Genomic DNA, 20,336 nt, shown 5'->3' with positions numbered 1-20,336 from the left:
TTATTAAACAGTAAACCTAAAATATCTCTACTTACATAAAACTAATATTATGCAATGACTCCACATTAATATTCCAAAACGTGCATACTGATTGGCCAGCGTGCCCACTGTAAATCCTACAATATACCAAAGGAAAAGGTTTGGTCGCCCAGACTTTTTTTCTGTTGGTATATTGTCCAAGTTTTAATTTTTTATTAAAAAAAAATAATAAAGTTGTACTCCCGACTCAGCAGATATGAGAAAGACAGCTTGAAGAAAATACAAGGGGAATCGGGTACGTGTTAACGTACCCGATTCCCCCTTGTATTTTTTTCAAGCTGTCTTTCTCGTATCTGAAGAGTTGGGATTGCAGCACTCCTACCTTTAAATACCCAAAACTATTTTTTTTTATTTAAAAAAAGGAACAAAACCGAACAACAGAGATCTTCTTTTCTCTGTTGCTTACTTTTTGAAGCACTGATGTACTGGGTATGCGTGGGGACGCAAGTGCCATACGCATGCCCAGTACATCAGAAATAGGAAGAGGATCTCTATGAGTCGCAGAAGGACAGCAAGGAGGCATTATACAATGCCATTATTTAAGAAAAGTAAGTATTTTTTTCTTAAATAATGTCGTACAATAGCAATAACCCACTTCTGGGTGTGGGTAATGCTGGATTTACCCACGGTTGTCTCTGTTTGGTCACTCAGGCTTCACCCTCGTGACCAAACCACACCAACCGTGGGTAAATCCAGCATTACCCATACCCAGGCATGGGTTATTGCTTAACTAACATATTCACACAACACAGTTTCAAAATATCTGGGCAAGAGAGGTTCAGTAGTTTGGGCTTTTGACTTTCTGCATTCCAAAATTCCTCATTTGGACTTCTACCTTTCAGTCTTTTGTCAATGAGCCATACACCCTTTGTTTGCCTGTCTATCTGTCTATTTGTTTATTACAGTTTATTACCCAGCTTGTGCTCCAGTGGACATTGCTCATTTGCAGAAGGGACTGGGGGAAACATTCCATTATTACTAAACATGTAAAACATTCAGTTTGCAGTTACAGTAACATCTAAAAAAGGCAGCAATGCAGCCTAAAACCTTAAACTCAAAGCATTGTTGTGACACAAAGCTAGAGAATAAAGGAAACATGAGTCTATTTGGAAGGCTTTCTGATGCTTTTTATTTATTTCAAACATAACTGGTTATTAATTACATTTGGAAACTAATGAAGGATGTAGCCAGTCATACTCAGGTGAATACATTTCCCTGAGCATTTCTCAGAAACAGTATGGCTTATAGAATGTAGAACATGAAGGACTATTTAAACTGTCTAAAACCCAGAACATACGTAATATGTTTGGAGAACTATGTACATTTTTGATCAAATGTGAGTTGAGTCAGTGAAAACATAAAATACTTGAGTGCAAAATAGGAATATATGGCTGCGACCTGCTGTTACTTTAATGTAAATTGTTGGAATGGCCCTTAGGGGCTGTAAATAGAGAACACATTAATTAATTACATGAAACAGGACATAGATTAGTTACACAAGTGGATAAAAATATGGATGACAATGTCTTAAGACTGAGCATGATTCCTATATATAGTACTTTATTTTCCCTAAGGTGAAAAGGTGGGATTCAGGAAAGAGATTTATTTATTTTATTTATTTATTTATTTATTTAAATTTGTTGACAGGGAGTGTCCGACTGGACGTGGGTCCATTTTCAGCGGAGGCCCGGGGAGAAAAGCTCCACAGTAAAATAAACAGACAGTAGTTACATTGGATTACATAGCGATTAACAATTTAACATAGCAATTACTTACAACATATTCACAGATGAAGAACATAGTACATCAGTAGACAACTAGAATCTTTATCTGTGAAGTACATAACAGGCATTAACAAATGTAACAATGAGAAGTTCCTGCTGTATAATAAATACTAGGCTTATGAGCATCTGAGCCTGCTATAATCAAGGTAGTTAGTGGAGTGGAAAGATGGGGTGGGTGATATTAGAGTGGGAGTTGCAAGGGCATAGTCAGCATGTTTTTAGGTGCGCTTTTAATAAAGTTTTGAAGTTGGTGCATGATGGTACGGAGGTAATTGTGGGTGGGAGTGAGTTCCATAATTTGGCTATGGTGCAAGAGAAAAGTGCTTCACCAGCAGAGTTATTGGCTTTAGTGATCTGCAAGTGATTTTTGTTGCTGGATCTTAGTGGTCTGGTGGTGCGATAGGGTTGGAGTAGATTCTGGAGGGATGGGACATTTAGTGGATGGTTTACTAGTTTGTGGGCGAGTGAGAGTTGATACCACTGAAGGAGGTGAGGGAGTTCAAGCCAGCCCAGTTCAGCAAGTGAGAGACAGTGGTGACTATGGTAGGATGCTCCTGTGGCGAATTTGGCGATTTTGTTGTAGCAGGTCTCTAGCTTGTTTAGATCACATTGCCTTAGGTTGGTATATACTGGAGAGGCATAAAGTAGGGTGGAGATAAGGTGGGAATTTGCTATTGAAATCGTTGCTGCTTTGGTGAGAAATTGTTTATTTCTGTATAATGCTCCTAGTTTTTTGTGGACTTTTTTTATGGTCATGGATATGTGAATGTCAAATTTTAGTTTATTGTCTATTTCCACTCCTAGCAATTTGGTGTGTTCAGTTGGGTATATAGTGGTGTTGTCTTTTGCTGTGATGTTAAAGTGAGAGTTGTTTTGAGTATGTTTGGTGGGTTGGAAGATGAGTAGTTTAGTTTTGTTTGGGTTGAGTATTAATTGGGCATCGGATAACCATGTTTCAACAGAGGAAAGTTCCTGTGTGACTTTTTGCAGTTTGGATAGGGACTGGGCTGAGCAGATGATGGTCGAGTCATCTGCGTATTGGATGAGTGTGCCATGTTTTGTGGCAGAGGCTAGATTATTGGTGTAAACAGAGAAAAGTAGGGGTCCAAGGATGGATCCTTGGGGAACCCCTATGGAGACAGGTAGTTGGGGAGATATGTCATTCTGCCATACAATGGACTGTTGGCGGTCAGACAGGTAACTCTGAAACCAGTTGGTGACTGATTGTGAGAAGGATAGGTTATTGAGGACAGAGATAAGTTGTTTGTGTGGGACCATGTCAAATGCTTTAGATAGGTCTAGGAAAGTAGCAGAAGATAGATAGCCATTGTTTTTATGCTGAAGGATAGTGTTAGTAAAGGAGAGTAAGGCAGTGGTGGTGCTATGGTTTGGTCGGAAACCATGCTAAGTAATGAAAAGGAGGTTGTTAGTAAGGAGGTAGTGTGAGACCTGAGAGTGTATGCATCTCTCTAGTATTTTGGAGAATGGAGAGAGAATAGCTATGGGGCAGTAATTGGTTAGTTCTGCAGAGGGTCCGCCTTTGTGGAGGGGAATTATATGTGAACTTTCCACAATGTGGGAACATAACTTTCTGACAGAGATCGGTTAATCAAGATGGATACTGGGTAGACCAGAGTATCAGCTGCGATTTGTAGGTATTCACTTGGGAGGCTGTCTGCTGCTAATTTGGTGGGTTTAAGTTTAGTTAAGAGTTTTTTTTATGTTGGAGGTAGGTACAGGAGAAAAAGAGAAGGCAGTGGGGAGATTACTAGTTGAAGGTGTGGGTTGGAGGGAGGGGTTGTGTTGTTTAGCTAGTGATAGTATGGTTTGGGTGAAGTGTGTGTTGAATGAGGTAGCAATATTTTCTGAGGAGTGAGGGATGTTAGGAGGAGGGGTACAGACTTTACCTGGGTGGAGGATGGAGTTTATGGAGGACCAGAATTGTTTGGGGCTGTGTTGTGAGGAGTCTAGGGCAGACTGGTAGTATTGGAATTCGTCCCGTTTTATTAGCTTTTTGACTCTATTGCGTAGTTCTAGGAATTTCTGTCTAGCTGTGGGAGTTTTGGTTTTGCGCCAGTGCTCCCAGGCTTTATCCCTGTTTTTTATTTGTGCTGTGGCAGTGGTTACTAAACACTAGCAGAGACAGGTATTAAGATTAGTACAGGTGGATATAGTGCATATAGGGCTAAGCCAAGTAAAGTGATAGTATCAGAGATGAAAGAGGTTTAAATGAAAAAAGAAAGTACCTGTTTAAGGTAAGCCATATGTCATGTATCAGAAACAAACACTTAGATTTAGTAAATAAAATTATGTTCATCATGTAATGGCAGTGACTGTCTAAACATTGTCTAGTTATTTTATGCTGCCTGCTTTACAGTGTCTGTTCTGTGTACAATATTTGTGTGGAGCCCCTTTAAAGGAGTGAATGTTAATATGCTTTAAATGCTGTAAGCAAGGTTGCTCCAAGCCATCAGATGTATAGGACTTAGTGCTCTGTTTCTTCTTTTGTTACTAGATTTAGTAATCAGCTGAGTAGCTTGTTAAGAAATGCTTCAGATCAGCTCAGAGATATTGGTGCTTTTAATGGCAAAAATGAAATGAATATATTCCAGCTTGTGTGCAGCATGCATCCATCCTTATACACCAAAGGCTGTGATCCACGCAGACCTTTTTCAGACTCAGATTTAGGGCACTGCCTGGTTAAGTCATTTGTTCAGTCACACAGCAGGCAAATGAAGGCTGATAGAATCAAACCCTAAATCACTAGGTGAAGCTTATTAATGGAGCATAGAATTAATCATCTGTACTACATGGCCTGCCTGAAATTTCATTTTACAGACTGAATTTTTTTTTCAGGAACAAGGTTCTGATCTTCGGTTTCTTTGAAGAAACTGCTCTAGCTGCCTTCCTGTCTTACTGTCCTGGAATGGATATTGGCCTTAGGATGTACCCTGTTAAGTAAGTGCTGTTTTATATACTGACATGCTGCATGTGCCACACATTGAGAGTTTCCAAATTTTAAAATAATAATTATAATAAATTTTTCCTCTACATTTATGTGACAGCAAACCCTTCATCTATCCCTGATTTTATAGACCACTGATTTTATCTTACATTGTCCTAACCCTCAAAAATGTTTAATTTTCTAGTAAATTAACAAGCATTACAGTCAGACAGTAATCCCAGACATTAGCATTTGATGTTTCTTACTGTTCAAAAAAAATGGAGCTGATGCGAAACCCATTGCGCTAGTTACTTTTTAAGTGAATTGGAGTAATATTTAAAAAGGGTCCCTGGTGTTGGCCTCTGTTCCTCATATTTTTTTCCAGAATTTTTCAGGAAAGAAGTTGAGAGGTATCTATGACACCATGTTCCTACTCTGCATTTTATGATATCTAAACAATTTTAGAATCATATTTCATGCTTTAGAGAATGTAATCTTTACTGCATCTTACAGAGCAACATAATACTGCAATAAGGACATAGTAATTTTTGTTACAGAACCTGCAGAAAAGACTGTTAGTAGAGTATCTGTTGATGTTATAGAATGAGAAGAGCCAAGACCGGAATAATTGATCAAGATGAGAAGGTCAACACTTGCATCACACCACATGGAACACATAGCCCTCCAGAACACACACCAGCACTGCCTTCACATAAAAACACAAACCACACACCCAACATCGCGGAGGCTCTCAATAAAAATCTACCCAAACAGCAGAGACCTCCAACACAGAAACGTACTCAACCACCACAACATAACACTAATCACAAGACACATAACTCTCCTAAACAGTGTGCCATTCAACCAAAGTCCCTAAGGCAAAACAGCATGCCCAGCACACTAGTCATAGGTGACTCAATAGTGAAGCACACTGATCTTCCACTTACTAGGATGAATAAGGAGAAAGTAACAGTCAGCTGCCTGTCAGGTGCCAGAATCCACCATATAACACATGCACTCAGGTCCCTCAACAACAGGTACAAATATGACTCTGTCATTGTACATGTGGGTGTGAATGACCTGAGACGTACCTCCCTGGACTACATGAAAAGATACATGGAGGAGCTCTCAGATTATGTAGTCCAGGTGGGTACGACCCTAGCCCTGTGCAGCATCCTACCATCACCCATAATGATACGACAGTACAACCAGAAAATTATTGATTTCAACAATTAGCTAAGTTTCTGGTGTCATTCTAAGGGGATCCAGTATCTGTCTGCCTGGGATGACATGGTTGACAGACCTTGATGCTTTGCCAGAGATGGCCTGCATCTGTCACCCCTGGGCTTCTGGATACTGGCCAAAGGTCTTGCCACATCTATAGTGCCTTTTTAGGCGATGTTCCAAAGACCAAATTACCACCGTAATGGCTACAAACAAATGCAATCTGAGGGTCATGCTTCTCAATGCTAGAAGTCAAAATCAGAAAATGCACTCACTCGAAGCACTCCTTAAATTAGAGAACATGTACATTTGTGCTGTAACAGAGACCTGGTTTAAGGCAGCAGAAAGCACCCCTGTACTACCAGGCTGTAACTCATTCCACACCTTTCGGCCCTAGAACTTGGACCAAAGCTCCAAAGATGGTGGTGTTTCCGTATTCATAAAGTATGAGCACACCACCAGACTGGTAGCCCAACATAATGCGTCAGAGATACTTCAGGTGCAGCTAACATTGGGTAAGAGATTCAGGTTGTACCCTATTATAGGTCCCCAACCATGTCCCAAGACACTCACTCCATGTTCTTAAGCACCCTGGAGAATATTAGGGTCCAACCTAATACACTCATACTGGGTGACTTCAACTACCCTCCATTAACTGTGAAAACTATTCATGTACCAATACACTTGCCCAATGTTTCCTGGATTTCATTAATTCCAATGCCCTGGAACATCTCATTCTTACCCCCACTACAGGTAGCAAATTCCTTGACCTGGTCATTACTAACATGGGTGATGGTTGCTCTACACCAATAGTCAACTCATCCCTGGTTAGATCCGACCACAAACTAATCACCTTGGAAAACCACATCACCCCCCGCAAAGGTAACCACCATGAAAAACTTCTCCAAAGCTAACTTTGGGCTCCTAAGAACAGAGGTGGCAAACTTCACAGCACCATGCAAATGGAGAATAGTTGCATGACCGCCGAATCATACACCAGTGCACTGTGCGAACATGTACACAAATGCATGGATCTCACCACACCCAATAGTACCAAGATGCTCTCCTCCAAAAAAAGTAATGCCAATCTGGTGGCCCCCTGCCATAAACAAACTCTACAACAGAAGGAAGAAACTGATGCAGAATAAGGTGGTCCCAAGACTGGAAAAACTCCCTTATCAGCCTCAACAAAAAGTTGAGATCCCTCATCAAATCCTCTAAAGCTCACTATGAAAACAGAATTGCATCAGATAGTAAAGACAACCACAAGGCCTTCTATAGTTATGTAAAGAATCTCCACGGCAATAGCCAGATTTGCTCTGAGCTACTGTACAATGGTACCTCCTATACTGAGCCAACAGATATTGCCAATATACTGGCCGACAGAGTCAGTGCCAATTTTTCCTCTCTCTCTACCCCCAAAGGACCAATCACAATACCAGTAGATTGCCAGGCACCCACTATTACTGCTGCACATGTTAAAAACAACACTGTCCAAGGCCAAGAATACAGCCTCTATGGGACCTGACAATATCCCGGCTGTGTTCTACATGAACTACAGAGTGAACTGGCACCATACCTGTGTGCCCTGTTCAATCACAGCCTCACCTCAGGTTTTGTCCCTACCAAATGGCGCACTGCTACTGTCATCCCTCTCTCCACAAAGGAGGAGTGACTACAGACCCAGGAAACTATTGCCCTATTAGCCTGACAAGTCTGACATGCAAAGCTATGGAATGCATCATCATGGACCTAATAAACAAGGATACAGGGAATCTCCAAACTCTGCACAGTTTGGTTTTCTGAAGGGTAGATCATGCCTGCTCAACTTGATTGACTTCTTTGAGACAGTCACCAGAGCTGTGGATGAGGGTAAGGTGCTTCATACAGCCACCTTGATCTGGCCAAGGCCTTTGATACCATTCCCCACTCAGGAATCATAGAAAAACTCACTAAGCTAGGCATCAACCCCAATATCACTAGGTGAGTTGCAAACTGGCTCACAGATAGAACCCACAGTGTGAAAGTAGCTGACCCCAAGTCAGACTGCTGACCAGTCATGAGTGGAGTCCCACAGGGATCAGTCCTGGGTCCTCTCCTGTTTGGTATCTACTTCTCAGAAGTCCAGTCCAACATGAAGGGACTCTGGCTGACAAAGTTCACAGATGGTTGCAAGTTGGGTGCCATTATTAACTCACCAAGTGATGTTGTCATCCTACAGAAAGGCCTCACTGAGACCAACGACAGGTGTTAGAACCATGGCCTCAAGCTCAATGCCAAAAAATGTGTTGTCATTCCCTTTGGGAAAAACCCAGTTCCCATGAACTACCACATCGATGGTAGTCCACTGAACACATAAGACATTATAAGAGATCTGGAAACACAAGCTGACAGCAACCTCTCTTTTGACCACCTCACTGCCACTATGGTCAGAAAGTCCTTCTATGTGGCACATCTCATTACTAAGGGTTTTGCATCCAGGAAGAAGGAGGTCATTGCCTCCCTCTGCTCTTCCCTTATTAGGCCAATCATTGAGTACAATGTCCCATTTGGCACGTACCTCACTAGGCACCTGCAACAAATGGAGAGACCAAAAAAGTACATCACAAAGAGGATCCTAGACCTTAAACACTTGTTCTGTATGAACAGACTCAAAAAACTCAAACTATTCTCTGTCTCATATCGCCTACTTAGAGGTGATCTCTGCTTGACTTATAAAGCCATGTCTAACCCATCTCTGTTAGAAATGCTACATCTAAAGAAATCCCAATCCCTCCACACCACACACTCCAGAGACCTCAACCTCATTACCACAATCAACAGAACATGCTGGAGAGACAGATTCATAAACCAGAGACTGCCCATGCTATAAAACAGAGCACCTCACTGGCCCACTTCAAGAGAAATCTTGATGAGTGGATGGGAAATAGAAAATTCTCCTCTGGGATCACTCCGGTAGATGTACTCGACAGAGACACTGGAAACTAAGGTCAGATGGCATGATGCCAGGGTAATCCTACGGGATAGGCTTGTAAAGCGCCAGGGCCATTAGCCTAGCACACACCTATGAACCTATGTACATGTGGTGTCTGGGAAGAATGTTTAAGTCCACACTTTGTCTAAAATTTAAGCTAAAGAATGAACAACAATATTTACCCATGAAAGGACTTAGATATGGAACGTGTTACATCAGTTTTAGTTCTCTTTTACTGCAAAGTTTAACAAAATTTAAATGTTTAACCCATACAAAAGAGTTTATAGTTCTCATTTTCAAAGCTCACTACAGATCTTTTTTTTATGGTTGCTATCATTTTTTATTTGCATGTATTTGTTACATGTAAATGCATTGACTGTCGATCTCCAGCTCCAAGAACCCATGACACCATCTGTCACCCATTAGTTTCATTTTGAAGTGCAACTTGTTTTTCTAGGGTAGCAACACTACCGGCCATTATCAGATAGTACCATACAATGGCCATGCTCATTTGGATGTTGGTCATGAAGGTATGTATACTACCTGTCTGTTCCTACTAATCTTTTCCAATATTCTGGATAATTCATATGCATGACAAGCACACGTGGAGACATATGCATGCTCATACACACACACACACATACATTTATACATACTCTACCATATGTGCATAATTGAACATGAAAATGTAGCACGCTACTCTAGGCATTGCAACACACACACACACACACACACACACACACACACACACACACACACACACACACACACACACACACACACACACACTTGTACAAGCTCTTGTTCCACTGGCTTAAAAAAGTCCAGCAACAATTGTATATATGCTTTACTGGTGTTAAGATTAATTTGTTGCCACTGGGCTAACAAAGTGGGGTAGGTGTTTCCATATGTGGGCATATTAAGAACTCTGAGTCCCCTCGGTATAACATTTAGGTTTAAGCAGGCTTCAAAATGGAACCATTGGCTCTGGAGCCACTTAAACCTATACAAATCATTCTCCACATTTCTTTTCAAATTGTCTATCTCAGCTTCATTGATGTTGTTAGTATTAACAGTCTCAGAGTTCATATTAAAAGTATCCGTTTGTAGCAGTTGGTTATCTTGATTTGTCAGCAAATTCAAAAGTCTCCTTTCCACATTCACACCAACTGTTGCATCCTCTACAATGTTCACAGTTCCTTCCACCATCATTAGATACACAAGCAGCAAACAAATAAATCCAAACCAGCCCAGAAGTTGAAAATTTTGAAACACAGGTTCTCAGTAGGAAGGTAGCTGGAATAAAGAAGCTGAACCACGACAAAGTAAAATCTTTTTTAATACAAAATGGTGTGCGCTTTCACAATGGTAACCATTGCTTCATCAGACAGTTCAAGTTCATTCAAACAGCAACAGCACTTAAATACTTTAATTCATTACTAGAATAACCAATCCTACCACTCAAAGTTAATTCAACACTCAGCAATCAATTAATTACTATGGTTACGTTTTGCCCTTAGTTAATTGCTGAAGTCAGAAAAACTCTGTTTAAAAACCACATACACAAACTGTAAAGATAAGGGACGTGGATAAATATAAATAAAATACATAAAATGTCAATGGATAAATACATATATTCATATTCCCCATTTAGTAACTACTTATGTGCATAGATATAAACATAAAAATATATATATATATATATATATATATATATATATATATATATATATATATATATATATATATATATAAAAGTATAAGCAGTACACACTCAACAACCTAATGAATACATATATTCTACCTAATAAATGCACATATTGTCCACCTAGTGAATACATATGCTTTAATATATACATCTCAACAAATGCTTGTCTTTAATGATATCTGTGCTAAAAACAGCTCAAGAAATACTGTCATATTGACCCAAACCCCTGCAAGTGTGTATGTGGTCTTCTCTTGTTAAAATAGTATTATTATTTTTTTATTTTATTTTAACCTTCTAGATTTTAGCACTGGCTTCAATGGAACACCATCGTTCAAACAGAAAGAAAACAGGACCAGCATATAAGGCACCTTAAAAATTAATTTATTGTTTGAGGTTCTTGAAAAACAGACCGGTTTCAGCAAATATCTAACAAAGCCTTCCTCAGTGTTTGAAAAACAACGATAAAGAACCTGTATTTAAATACTCAAATGAGTCATGTGCTTAATTACATATGCTCATTCAGACCTGGCTTAAAGAGCCCACCAAGTTTAATAATCCATTTTTTCTCCATTGAATTTAATAAATTATGCCAACCTGATTTATTATGCCTGGATTTTCTGATTTTGTCAATGATGGTAAAACTAAAAGTAGCATTTTGATGTACCAAAGAATGTTTGTATAAAGCATTGGTGTCTCATTTATGTCTGATATCACTAAAATGTTCAGAGATTTGAAGCTTCAAGGGTCTGGAGGTTTGGCCTATATAGAATGCAGGGCATGTGCATTTGGCCAAATAAATGAGCCAATCTGAGGAACAGTTAGCAAAAAATGTTATATTGAATACATGAGAGGTGTTTTGACTGCTGAAACTGGTAGTTTTAAGTATGATGTTGCAATAGGTACCGTGTCCACAAGGGAAACAACCAATTAGTGGATCCCCTGATAATGTGGTCTGAATACTTTTAAAGCCTTTCTTTTCAAGATGTTTAAAGTGATTAAAAAAGGCAGATAGGTTTTTGCCTTTATGAAAGGAAAACAAACATTCCAAACACACAGTTGACCAGATGGAACGTACTATATTACTTCGCTACAAAACTAGACACAAATCACCCTCAGCAGTACCTAGATTCATCACCACATACGGTCGGAATACCAATACATTGATGCAAATTGTTCAACACAATTGGAACATATTAACATGTGAACCTAGACTTCAGGACATTCTTGGAGACAGATGTTTGTTTTCCTTTCGTAAAGGCAAAAACCTATCTGCCTTTTTAATCACTTTAAACATCTTGAAAATAAATGCTCTAAAAGTATTCAGACCACATTATCAGGGGATCCACTAATTGGTTGCTTCCCTTGTGGACACTGTACCTATTGCAACATCATACTTAAAACCACCAGTTTCAGCAGTCAAAACACCTCTCATGTATTCAATATAAATCCAAAGAACACAATGCTTGATGCTGATAACTCAACCAGAAGACACAAATGGAAAACCACACGAATCAAAGGAAGTCTCTGGAAGAGTGCTGTTATGTGTCCAAAAAGTATTTATTAAAATCAAGTAAAAACCACACAAAATTTCCAAAGGATTAGCGCTTCAGATGATCTGATGAAGGGTTAACACCCGAAAGCGCTAATCCTTTGGAAATTTTGTGTGTTTTTTACTTGATTTTAATAAATACTTTTTGGACACATAACAGCACTCTTCCAGAGACTTCCTTTGATTGATGTATTCAATATAACATTTTTTGCTAACTGTTCCTCAGATTGGGTCATTTATTTGGCCAAATGCACATGCCCTGCATTCTATATAGGCCAAACCTCTAGACCCTTGAAGCTTCAAATCTCTGAACATTTTAGTGATATCAGACATAAGAGAGACACCAATGCTTTATGCAAACATTCTTTGGTACATCCAAATGTTACTTTTAGTTTTACCATCATTGATAAAATCAGAAGATCCAGGCATAATAAATCAGGTTGGCATAATTTATTAAATTAAATGGAGAAACAATGGATTATTAAACTTGGTGGGCTCTTTAAGCCAGGTCTGAATGAGCATATGTAATTAAGCACATGACTCATTTGAGTATTTAAATACAGGTTCTTTACTGTTGTTTTTCAAACACTGAGGAAGGCTTTGTTAGATATTTGCCGAAACCGGTCTGTTTTTCAAGAACCTCAAACAATAAATTCATTTTTAAGGTGCCTTGTATGCTGGTCCTGTTTTCTTTCTGTTTGTATACTTTGCTCTTTGGGACCCTGCAGCTGCCTTACTCGCAGAGGTTGTACTCCTTACACTATCGTTCAAACCCAAACCTCTATGTGCTCCTAAACGCAAAATCCATTTTACTTCCATATTTTCAGTAGTATTGATTATGTCCCCCATCCTATTGCTGACATTCTGGATGTGTAAAACCTGAAACAAAAATATATGGTCATCCCCCTTATCCAATGTATGCTTAGCCAAAGCACTATACAGTTGCCCTTTTTTAGTGCAGTAAAGATGATCCCTTATCCGTTCCCTAAGGTGACGGTTAGTTTTGCCAACATAAAAATGGAAATGTTGTGCAGTGAGCTACCTACACTACATTCTTAGTATTGCAATCAGCAGAATTCCTTAGCTCCCATAAACGCCCTGTTTCAGGGTGTTTAAAAAACCTTGATTCATCTATATAAATGCACTGTGTGCATTTTCCACATCTATGGGTACCATTCACTCTGTTATCCATCAGAGCAGGTGTCCTTGGATAGCAAAGCTGCTGTTTCAGATTTTTCTTATTTCTAAATGCAAAATGTGGTTGCCCACCCACTATGTTGGTAGTATCCTCATCTACTAACAACATATGCCAATTTTGTCGTATGATGGTTTCAAACCTGTTCACGTCCCATGTATGGTAAAACCATCAGAATTTATGGTAATACACTATTCCTAATACCTACCCTGTCACTACCTACTCTATCAGAGTAGTAGGGCTTAGGTTTACCTTTTCTTTCTTTGTGTACATTATGGTACAGCTTTTCAATTCCATGTTCACTATACCCCCTATTAATGAAACCTGTTCTTAGCTTAGTTAACTCGTTTCTATACACTTCCTCTTGACAACATAGCGAGATGTTCTCATTGCCTGACCACTGATTATGTTAGGAAAAATCCTTTGGTTATGCATACTGTTTCTGTGTAGAAAAGATGGTCTGTAACATTCTTTCCTATGTAATTTCATAGACCATTGATCATTTTCTCTGTGTGTGGTAACATTCAGGAAGTCTAAACTCATCTCAGAACAGTTCATCGTAAACTTTAGAAAGTCACTGGTAGTATTTAGGTATGCATACAGGGATTTAAGTTGTTCACCATCACCTTTCCAAAAAATAAAAAGATCATCTATGAAATGCCTATAAAAGGCTATTTGGGGATTACCTAATAGATGTTCATATTCCCAGTTAACCATAACCAGGTTTGCATATGTGTTGGCACAACTTGTGTCCATGGCAACCCCTGACAACTGCTTATAGCATATGCCATTGAACATAAATATGTTGTGCTCTAATACTAATTCTAGTAACATGCAGAGAAAGTCTGTCTTAGTATTAGAGAACTTTCCTTGTCTTGTCAACACTGATTTCACTATGCTCATCCCATGGTCATTGGGTATACTTGTAAATAAAGACACTACATCTAGTGTGGCCAGCATCCCCGTATCTGCTGTTCCCATTTGCTTCATTGCCCCATAAAGGTCCACTAAAAGCTGTTCTTTGTCTTTCAAGACATATACATATTCATTGAGTGCTGTCTTCAATTCCTTATCCAGGTATATAGAGATGGCTTCTGTTAGCCATCCTGCCCCTGCTGCTATAGGTCTAAATTTCGGGTTATATGGGTCTTTGCGTATCTTGGGGAGGCCATGGATTTGAGGTATGAGTGGATTTTCAAAAGTGAAATAATTAAAAAGATCTTTACTTAATAGTTCCATACACATGCATTCATATAAGGTACTAGCAATCTGTTCACTCATTTCAAACACAATTGTTGTTGGTACTTCAGCATATACATTTAGATCCAATAACATTTCTTGCATAGCTGTATTATAAAAGTCAGCATTCAATATCACCACTGGTCCCCCTTTGTCAGCGGGTCTTATAACTATGCTATCATTAGTCTGCAAGTCACACAATGCTTTGTGCTCACTCTTAGTCAAATTATACTTCCCCTTCTTCTAAAAAATATTGTTTCCTGTGCTATAAATGGCATTTTCACACGCTGTTAAGAAGGTTTCTATATTATGTGGCAATATTGGTACATACAGACTGTTTGTTTTTCTTAAACTGAACATCCCTTGCCTCATTGCCATTTCCAAATTGTTGTTTCAATGTTACATTTCTAGTAAACATATGTAGGCATAACAGAAATTCACTAATGTCCATCAGAAGGCTGTGGGTTCTTTTCCCATCTCGAATGATTGGTTTCATTTTCCATTACTGACACTGCTATGCAGTATCAAGGCAATGCTGCACTTTTGAGTGTGCAATTCTTAGGATTAGATGTTAAGAAGAAATAATTTCTCCCAGTTACACCATCATTAGGAATGACTGAATAGGTAAATGCACTGGAGCTGTGGCCGTCATCATTCAAGCCACCTAACAAATCCATACCCACTTCCCAACTATTCCACAATACATCAATGAAGAAAAACTAATAGTCAAACTGCATATAAACAATTAGAAATCCAAAATTCATTGTAGCTACCTACATCCACTTCCCCAAACATGCCAAGACTACCAAAAACATACTTTGCTACTTATCATCTAATTTTAACCATGAAACCATCTTGCTCAGTAACCTTAACATAGATTGGACCTCTGACAAACCTAACTGTACCCCCTCATAATATTAACCTCTATCATTTCACTCATCTGATCCAAAAAAACAACCCAATTTGACAAAGTATGAAAAAAAATCCACACTAGATTGCATACTGTCAACCAACCCTGAAGTAATTAAGCTACCCAGCACCCACCCAAATTCTCTCTCCATGATCATTACCCACCAACATCAAGAGAGAATACCACAAGCACCCCAAACCACTATACTTCAACTCTGTGAGAAACTTAACATGTTTTGATAAATCCATATTTAATGGCATACTTAAAAAAATGTGACTGGGAATCCCTCAAATATCTGCTTCTAGATGAAGGTACCCGTCACTTTAGTAAATCCTTCTCAGCCATACTACACTGAGAGATAAAAGGTGAAAAATAAATTCTGCACCACAGCTCACATGGCAAACCAAACAACTCATGAGAAAGAGAGGCAAAGCCTGGAAACAATAGCACAAAAGTAGGACCCAGTCCTACCTAGACTGATATTGGTGCCTTAGAAATGGCACAAAGGCACACATTCATTATGATAAAAAGAACTACTTCTCTACAAACTGGACCAAACCTACACACAAAAAAAGACAAGATTTTGGCAAAACTTAAACAACATCCTAAAACTAGGCAGAAAACCCAGTCAAACCCTTATCATAGGATGATAAGAGCTTACTAAGCTATTGACCTGGTGGCAATTTCAAGCCTAGCTGCTTCATCCCAATGCATTACCATAGATACTGTAGTCAATATCCAGTACTGTATTTAGGATGATGTGGAGTCACCTACTTTGATGGAGTGTGACAGGTTTGTGAGCCAGTTGGCAACCCATGTTACAAGAAGGAGGTTTACATTCAATTTGCTAAGTTTATCGGTAATGCCTGAGTGTGTGTTTGTGTCAAAGGCCTTTGCCAAGTTAAGGTATGCTGTGTGCACATATTTGCCCTCATCAATGGCCCTGGAAACATTTTCAAAGAAATGCACCAGGTTTAACAGTCAGGATCTGCCCTTGATGAAGCCGAATTGGGTCAGATCCAAGGTTTGGAGGTCGCCTAGTCTATATTTATGATTTCCATGATGATACATTCCATGAATATGCAGATGAGGCTGGTCAGAATTATGGGCCTAGAATTCCCTAGGTCTGTAGCTAGACCACCTTTGTGGAGAGGAATAACTGTTGCTGCTCTCCATTCCACAGAATGAAAACAAGTGGTTAGGTTGTGATTGAATGGAGTACTTAATGGTGATGTTAGTTCATGTTTTTGTTTGTTTAGAAGACAGCCTAGGATGGCGTCTGGTCCCATAGAGGCTGTGTTTTTTGTCTTAGACAAGGCTTTAATGACCTGCTCTTCATATATGTAGGGTGGGGGTTGGGGCAAGGTTTGTGATAAGTTTAGAGGGGGCAAGGTTTGTGATAAGTTTAGAGGGGATAAGGGAATTAAATTTTCACCAAATCTGTCCACTAGCAGGTTTGCTATCTCAGTGGGATCAATGTGTGTGATACCATTAGTCACTAGTTTGGCACATGTTTGGGTCCAACCTTTTAGGTTACATACATAGCTGTAAAAGGCCTAATAATTATCCTTGGCTGTGATTGCTAAGTTTTACTCAAAGTTACCCTTAGAGGATTTGGCATGTTGCCTTATTTGCCTGTTGAGGCTGTGGAGGGTGCTTTTCCACTGTTGGGGCCTCGCCTTAGTTTTCTTAGACACCAATGTTTTCCATTTGTTGTAAAGTTTGTTGATGCTGGATGTCCATCAGGGTGGCTTTTTTTTACCTTGGGCTCTGGCTTTGATTCTCTCTGGAACAGCCGAGTCTATACACTTATATAAATGACTGTACAGGGCTTTAGTGTAAGTTTGGTGTAGTTACCACTTCCAGCTGGGGGTGTGGCTTGGAATGCATTTATACCTTCCCCTAGGAGGGTATAGTTTGCTTTAGTGAAGTTTTTAGTCTGACTTCGCCCTTTGTGAGTTCTAGTGTTAGTTCTAGCTCGAAGGTGACTGATTTGTGGTCAGATTTAACTAATGAGGGTCCAACAGTTGCAGTGGTGCATCTGTTTGTCATGTTAGTGAGAACCAAGTCTAGTATGTTTGTTCTTCTAGCTGGGGTTTGAACAATTTGTTCCAGGGCATTTGAGTTAGCAAAGTCAAGGAACGTTTGTGCTAGTGAGTTATGGCTAGAGTAGGTTTCCCAGTTGATGGTGGGATAATTGAAATCCCCCTGACCAGAGTGTTTGACAATATTTGTATTGACTCCAGTTTGGTCAAGTAGGCCTCATGCACATCATAATCCATGGAGAGGGATCTATCACTGTTTTTTGTTAATACTGTGGCATTGTTCTAGGTGAGGGCAATATGCAGCTGAAGGCTAGGGACATACCTGTCTAGGACACATACTCGTAAAGCTCAGTCATGTCTCTCTTCATATAGTGCAGTGAGGTACATTTCAGGTCTTTCACTCCAACATGAGCTATGACAGAATTATAATGGTACTGGTTTTTGAAGACCTGAGTAAATGCGTGATCTGACAAATCCTGGCACCGAGCAAGCAGCTTACTGTGACTTTTTCCTTATCTAATTTTGTGAGTGGGACATCTGTGTGTCTCACTATGGAGTCTCAAATGACAAGAACATTATTTTTTGAGTGTTACGCCTTAAGGGCTTGGTAGGTGAGACAGTGGTGTTGCTATGTGTCTTGGGTGCTGTGGGAACTGTGTTCATTGTAGCGATCTTTTGTTTTGGAGGTCTATGGTATTTCTGTAAGTTTTTTGAGAGAGCATCCATGTATGTTGATTTATGTGTTGTATGAGTACTATGTGCATGATTGGTGGTGTGTGAGTTGATAACCTCTTCAGTGTTACTTTCCTGAGTACAAGAGAGCAGGGATTCAAATTCTTGGTGTAGCTACATCTCTTGCACTCTGTTCTAGAGTGAGTTATTAGTAGGGGGTTGTCAGTGTACATGAGGCAGTTGCTACACTGACTCAGGAAACCCAAGTCAACAAGGCTAGCAGGAGAAACAAGGGTAGCCCAACTGCCCATAATGCTAGGTTTGAAGAACTGTTATCACAAATGTGGTGCTTTCAGGGATGATCTAGGAGGTGCTCTATAGATGGGTATTTCTAATTGGGTTTTTGGCTGTTGGTTTAATATGTCACAGCTCACTAGCAATACTTCTTAGACTGGAGATGTACTAAAGACAAGGAGTACACTAATGTACTACAGCTGTATCTAAGGGAAAAATTGTCAAAACTATCTGTCCAGCTATGGTGCACAATTGCGCAGCATTGGGTATTGCTGCTCAACATCCAAACAAGCAGAAACCTGATCAAATACAAGGCTTAAATACAAGAAGCTAAAAACTTTAAGAAGCTTTTAAAAAACTCAAAAGAACCAATGAGGGTGCTTACTGCAAGCCCTAGACCAGACCAATCATCCTTCACCAGACAGGTTTCAGTAAGCACACTTCTCTAACAAGGGTGCATAAGGGCCCTTTCCAGTCAAAGATGGCTTGGAAAATGTGCTCAGAATGGTTCTACTGCTCTACATCGAAAATACACTTCTTCAAAATAGAGCAGTAGACCCTACACTTAAGCGAAAGTCCACTTAAACAAAAGTGCACTTTTGCTGAAGTCTAGTTCCCCAGGCTACCCAAAAAAAAAAAAACACACTAAAACATGTTTTTGCAGGGGGGCAAACCCCCCTGCACCCCCACAACCCCTACTTAAATATACCAAATCTGAGATTGCACTACAGTGGGGAAAAGGGAATATCCACATTCCACGCTGTAGTGTGATTGCTGAAGTCAATGTTCGAAGTTTCACTACTTCGAACAAGTGGACTCGGTGAAGTGAGGTTCGAAGTAGTGAAACTTTGAACATATTGACAGATCCCGCTCAGAATACAACAGCTACTACAAGCAGACCCAGATGCAATAAACCTGTATCTGGACTATGCTACAGCTACTAGCTGCACTAATTTAGGCAGGAAACACTAAAAACATTTTTAAACAGCGGTGAGATACTAAAAAATGTTTTAAACAGCAAACAAATCAGTTATTTGAAACACTGCTTGGTTGGAAAACAGAACAAACAGAATAGATGCTTTGCAAACAGTGAAAAATAGTAACAATTACTTTGCAAACAGTGAAAATTTTAAAATAGCTTTTCAACAGTGAAAACAGCAACAAAGTACAATTTAACAGGCACAGTGAGGCAGACAAATGCAGTGCAGTTTAGTTTACAGTATTAACATACAGTATTAAATAAGCAAAACACAATAAAAGTATAAAAGTGCAGTAAATAGTATAATCAAGCAAAAAAAAAAAAAAACAGGTAACGTGTTTTTTAGGAAGCTCAGTACCCTCTAGTCATCTGGTATCTCAGCTTAGAGTTGTGGCTGGTAGCCCACCTTAGCTCAGCTTGGCTGAAACCAGCAAGGACACTGTAGACAAATTCAACCAACACATCATATCCAGTAATCTACTTAACCATAACAAACTATACCCACCCCACCTAACTCCCCCCTCTCGATCAGAACTCTACACCCCAACTCAGCTTAACAACCATCCAGATGAATACCATCAAAATATACAATAAAAAAAGCTCACAATACTAGCTTCAGACAACCTGTCACCTGAATGCTCACCATAGCTGCTGACAGCATTTTCTACCCTGTATCTATCCTAATTAACAGATCAATTGCCGATGACTACCCCTCAACCCTATGGAAAGCTTCCTTCATAATTGTATTACATAAAGGTGGCACATCCATTGTCAGACTAT

At 39.5% G+C, this 20,336-nt stretch overlaps 1 protein-coding gene across 1 annotated transcript in view; it reads left to right on the top strand.

Annotated features, from left to right (window-relative positions):
• The window catches only part of LOC122803366 (sodium/potassium-transporting ATPase subunit alpha-1-like), a 577,066-nt gene that overhangs the window by 506,985 nt on the left and 49,745 nt on the right, over nucleotides 1–20,336 (top strand). The window contains exon 21 of the mRNA XM_044072943.1: nucleotides 4,680–4,781. Coding sequence (XP_043928878.1) covers nucleotides 4,680–4,781 — 102 coding nt within the window. The remainder of the gene's footprint in view (nucleotides 1–4,679; nucleotides 4,782–20,336) is intronic.

Source organism: Protopterus annectens, chromosome 5.part1, assembly GCF_019279795.1.
Source record: "Protopterus annectens isolate FY-2018-M chromosome 5.part1, PAN1.0, whole genome shotgun sequence".
In the NCBI taxonomy this organism is placed as follows: domain Eukaryota; kingdom Metazoa; phylum Chordata; order Ceratodontiformes; family Protopteridae; genus Protopterus; species Protopterus annectens.
Note: the sequence above shows the minus strand (reverse complement) of the source record. Positions and strands in the feature narration are given on the sequence as shown.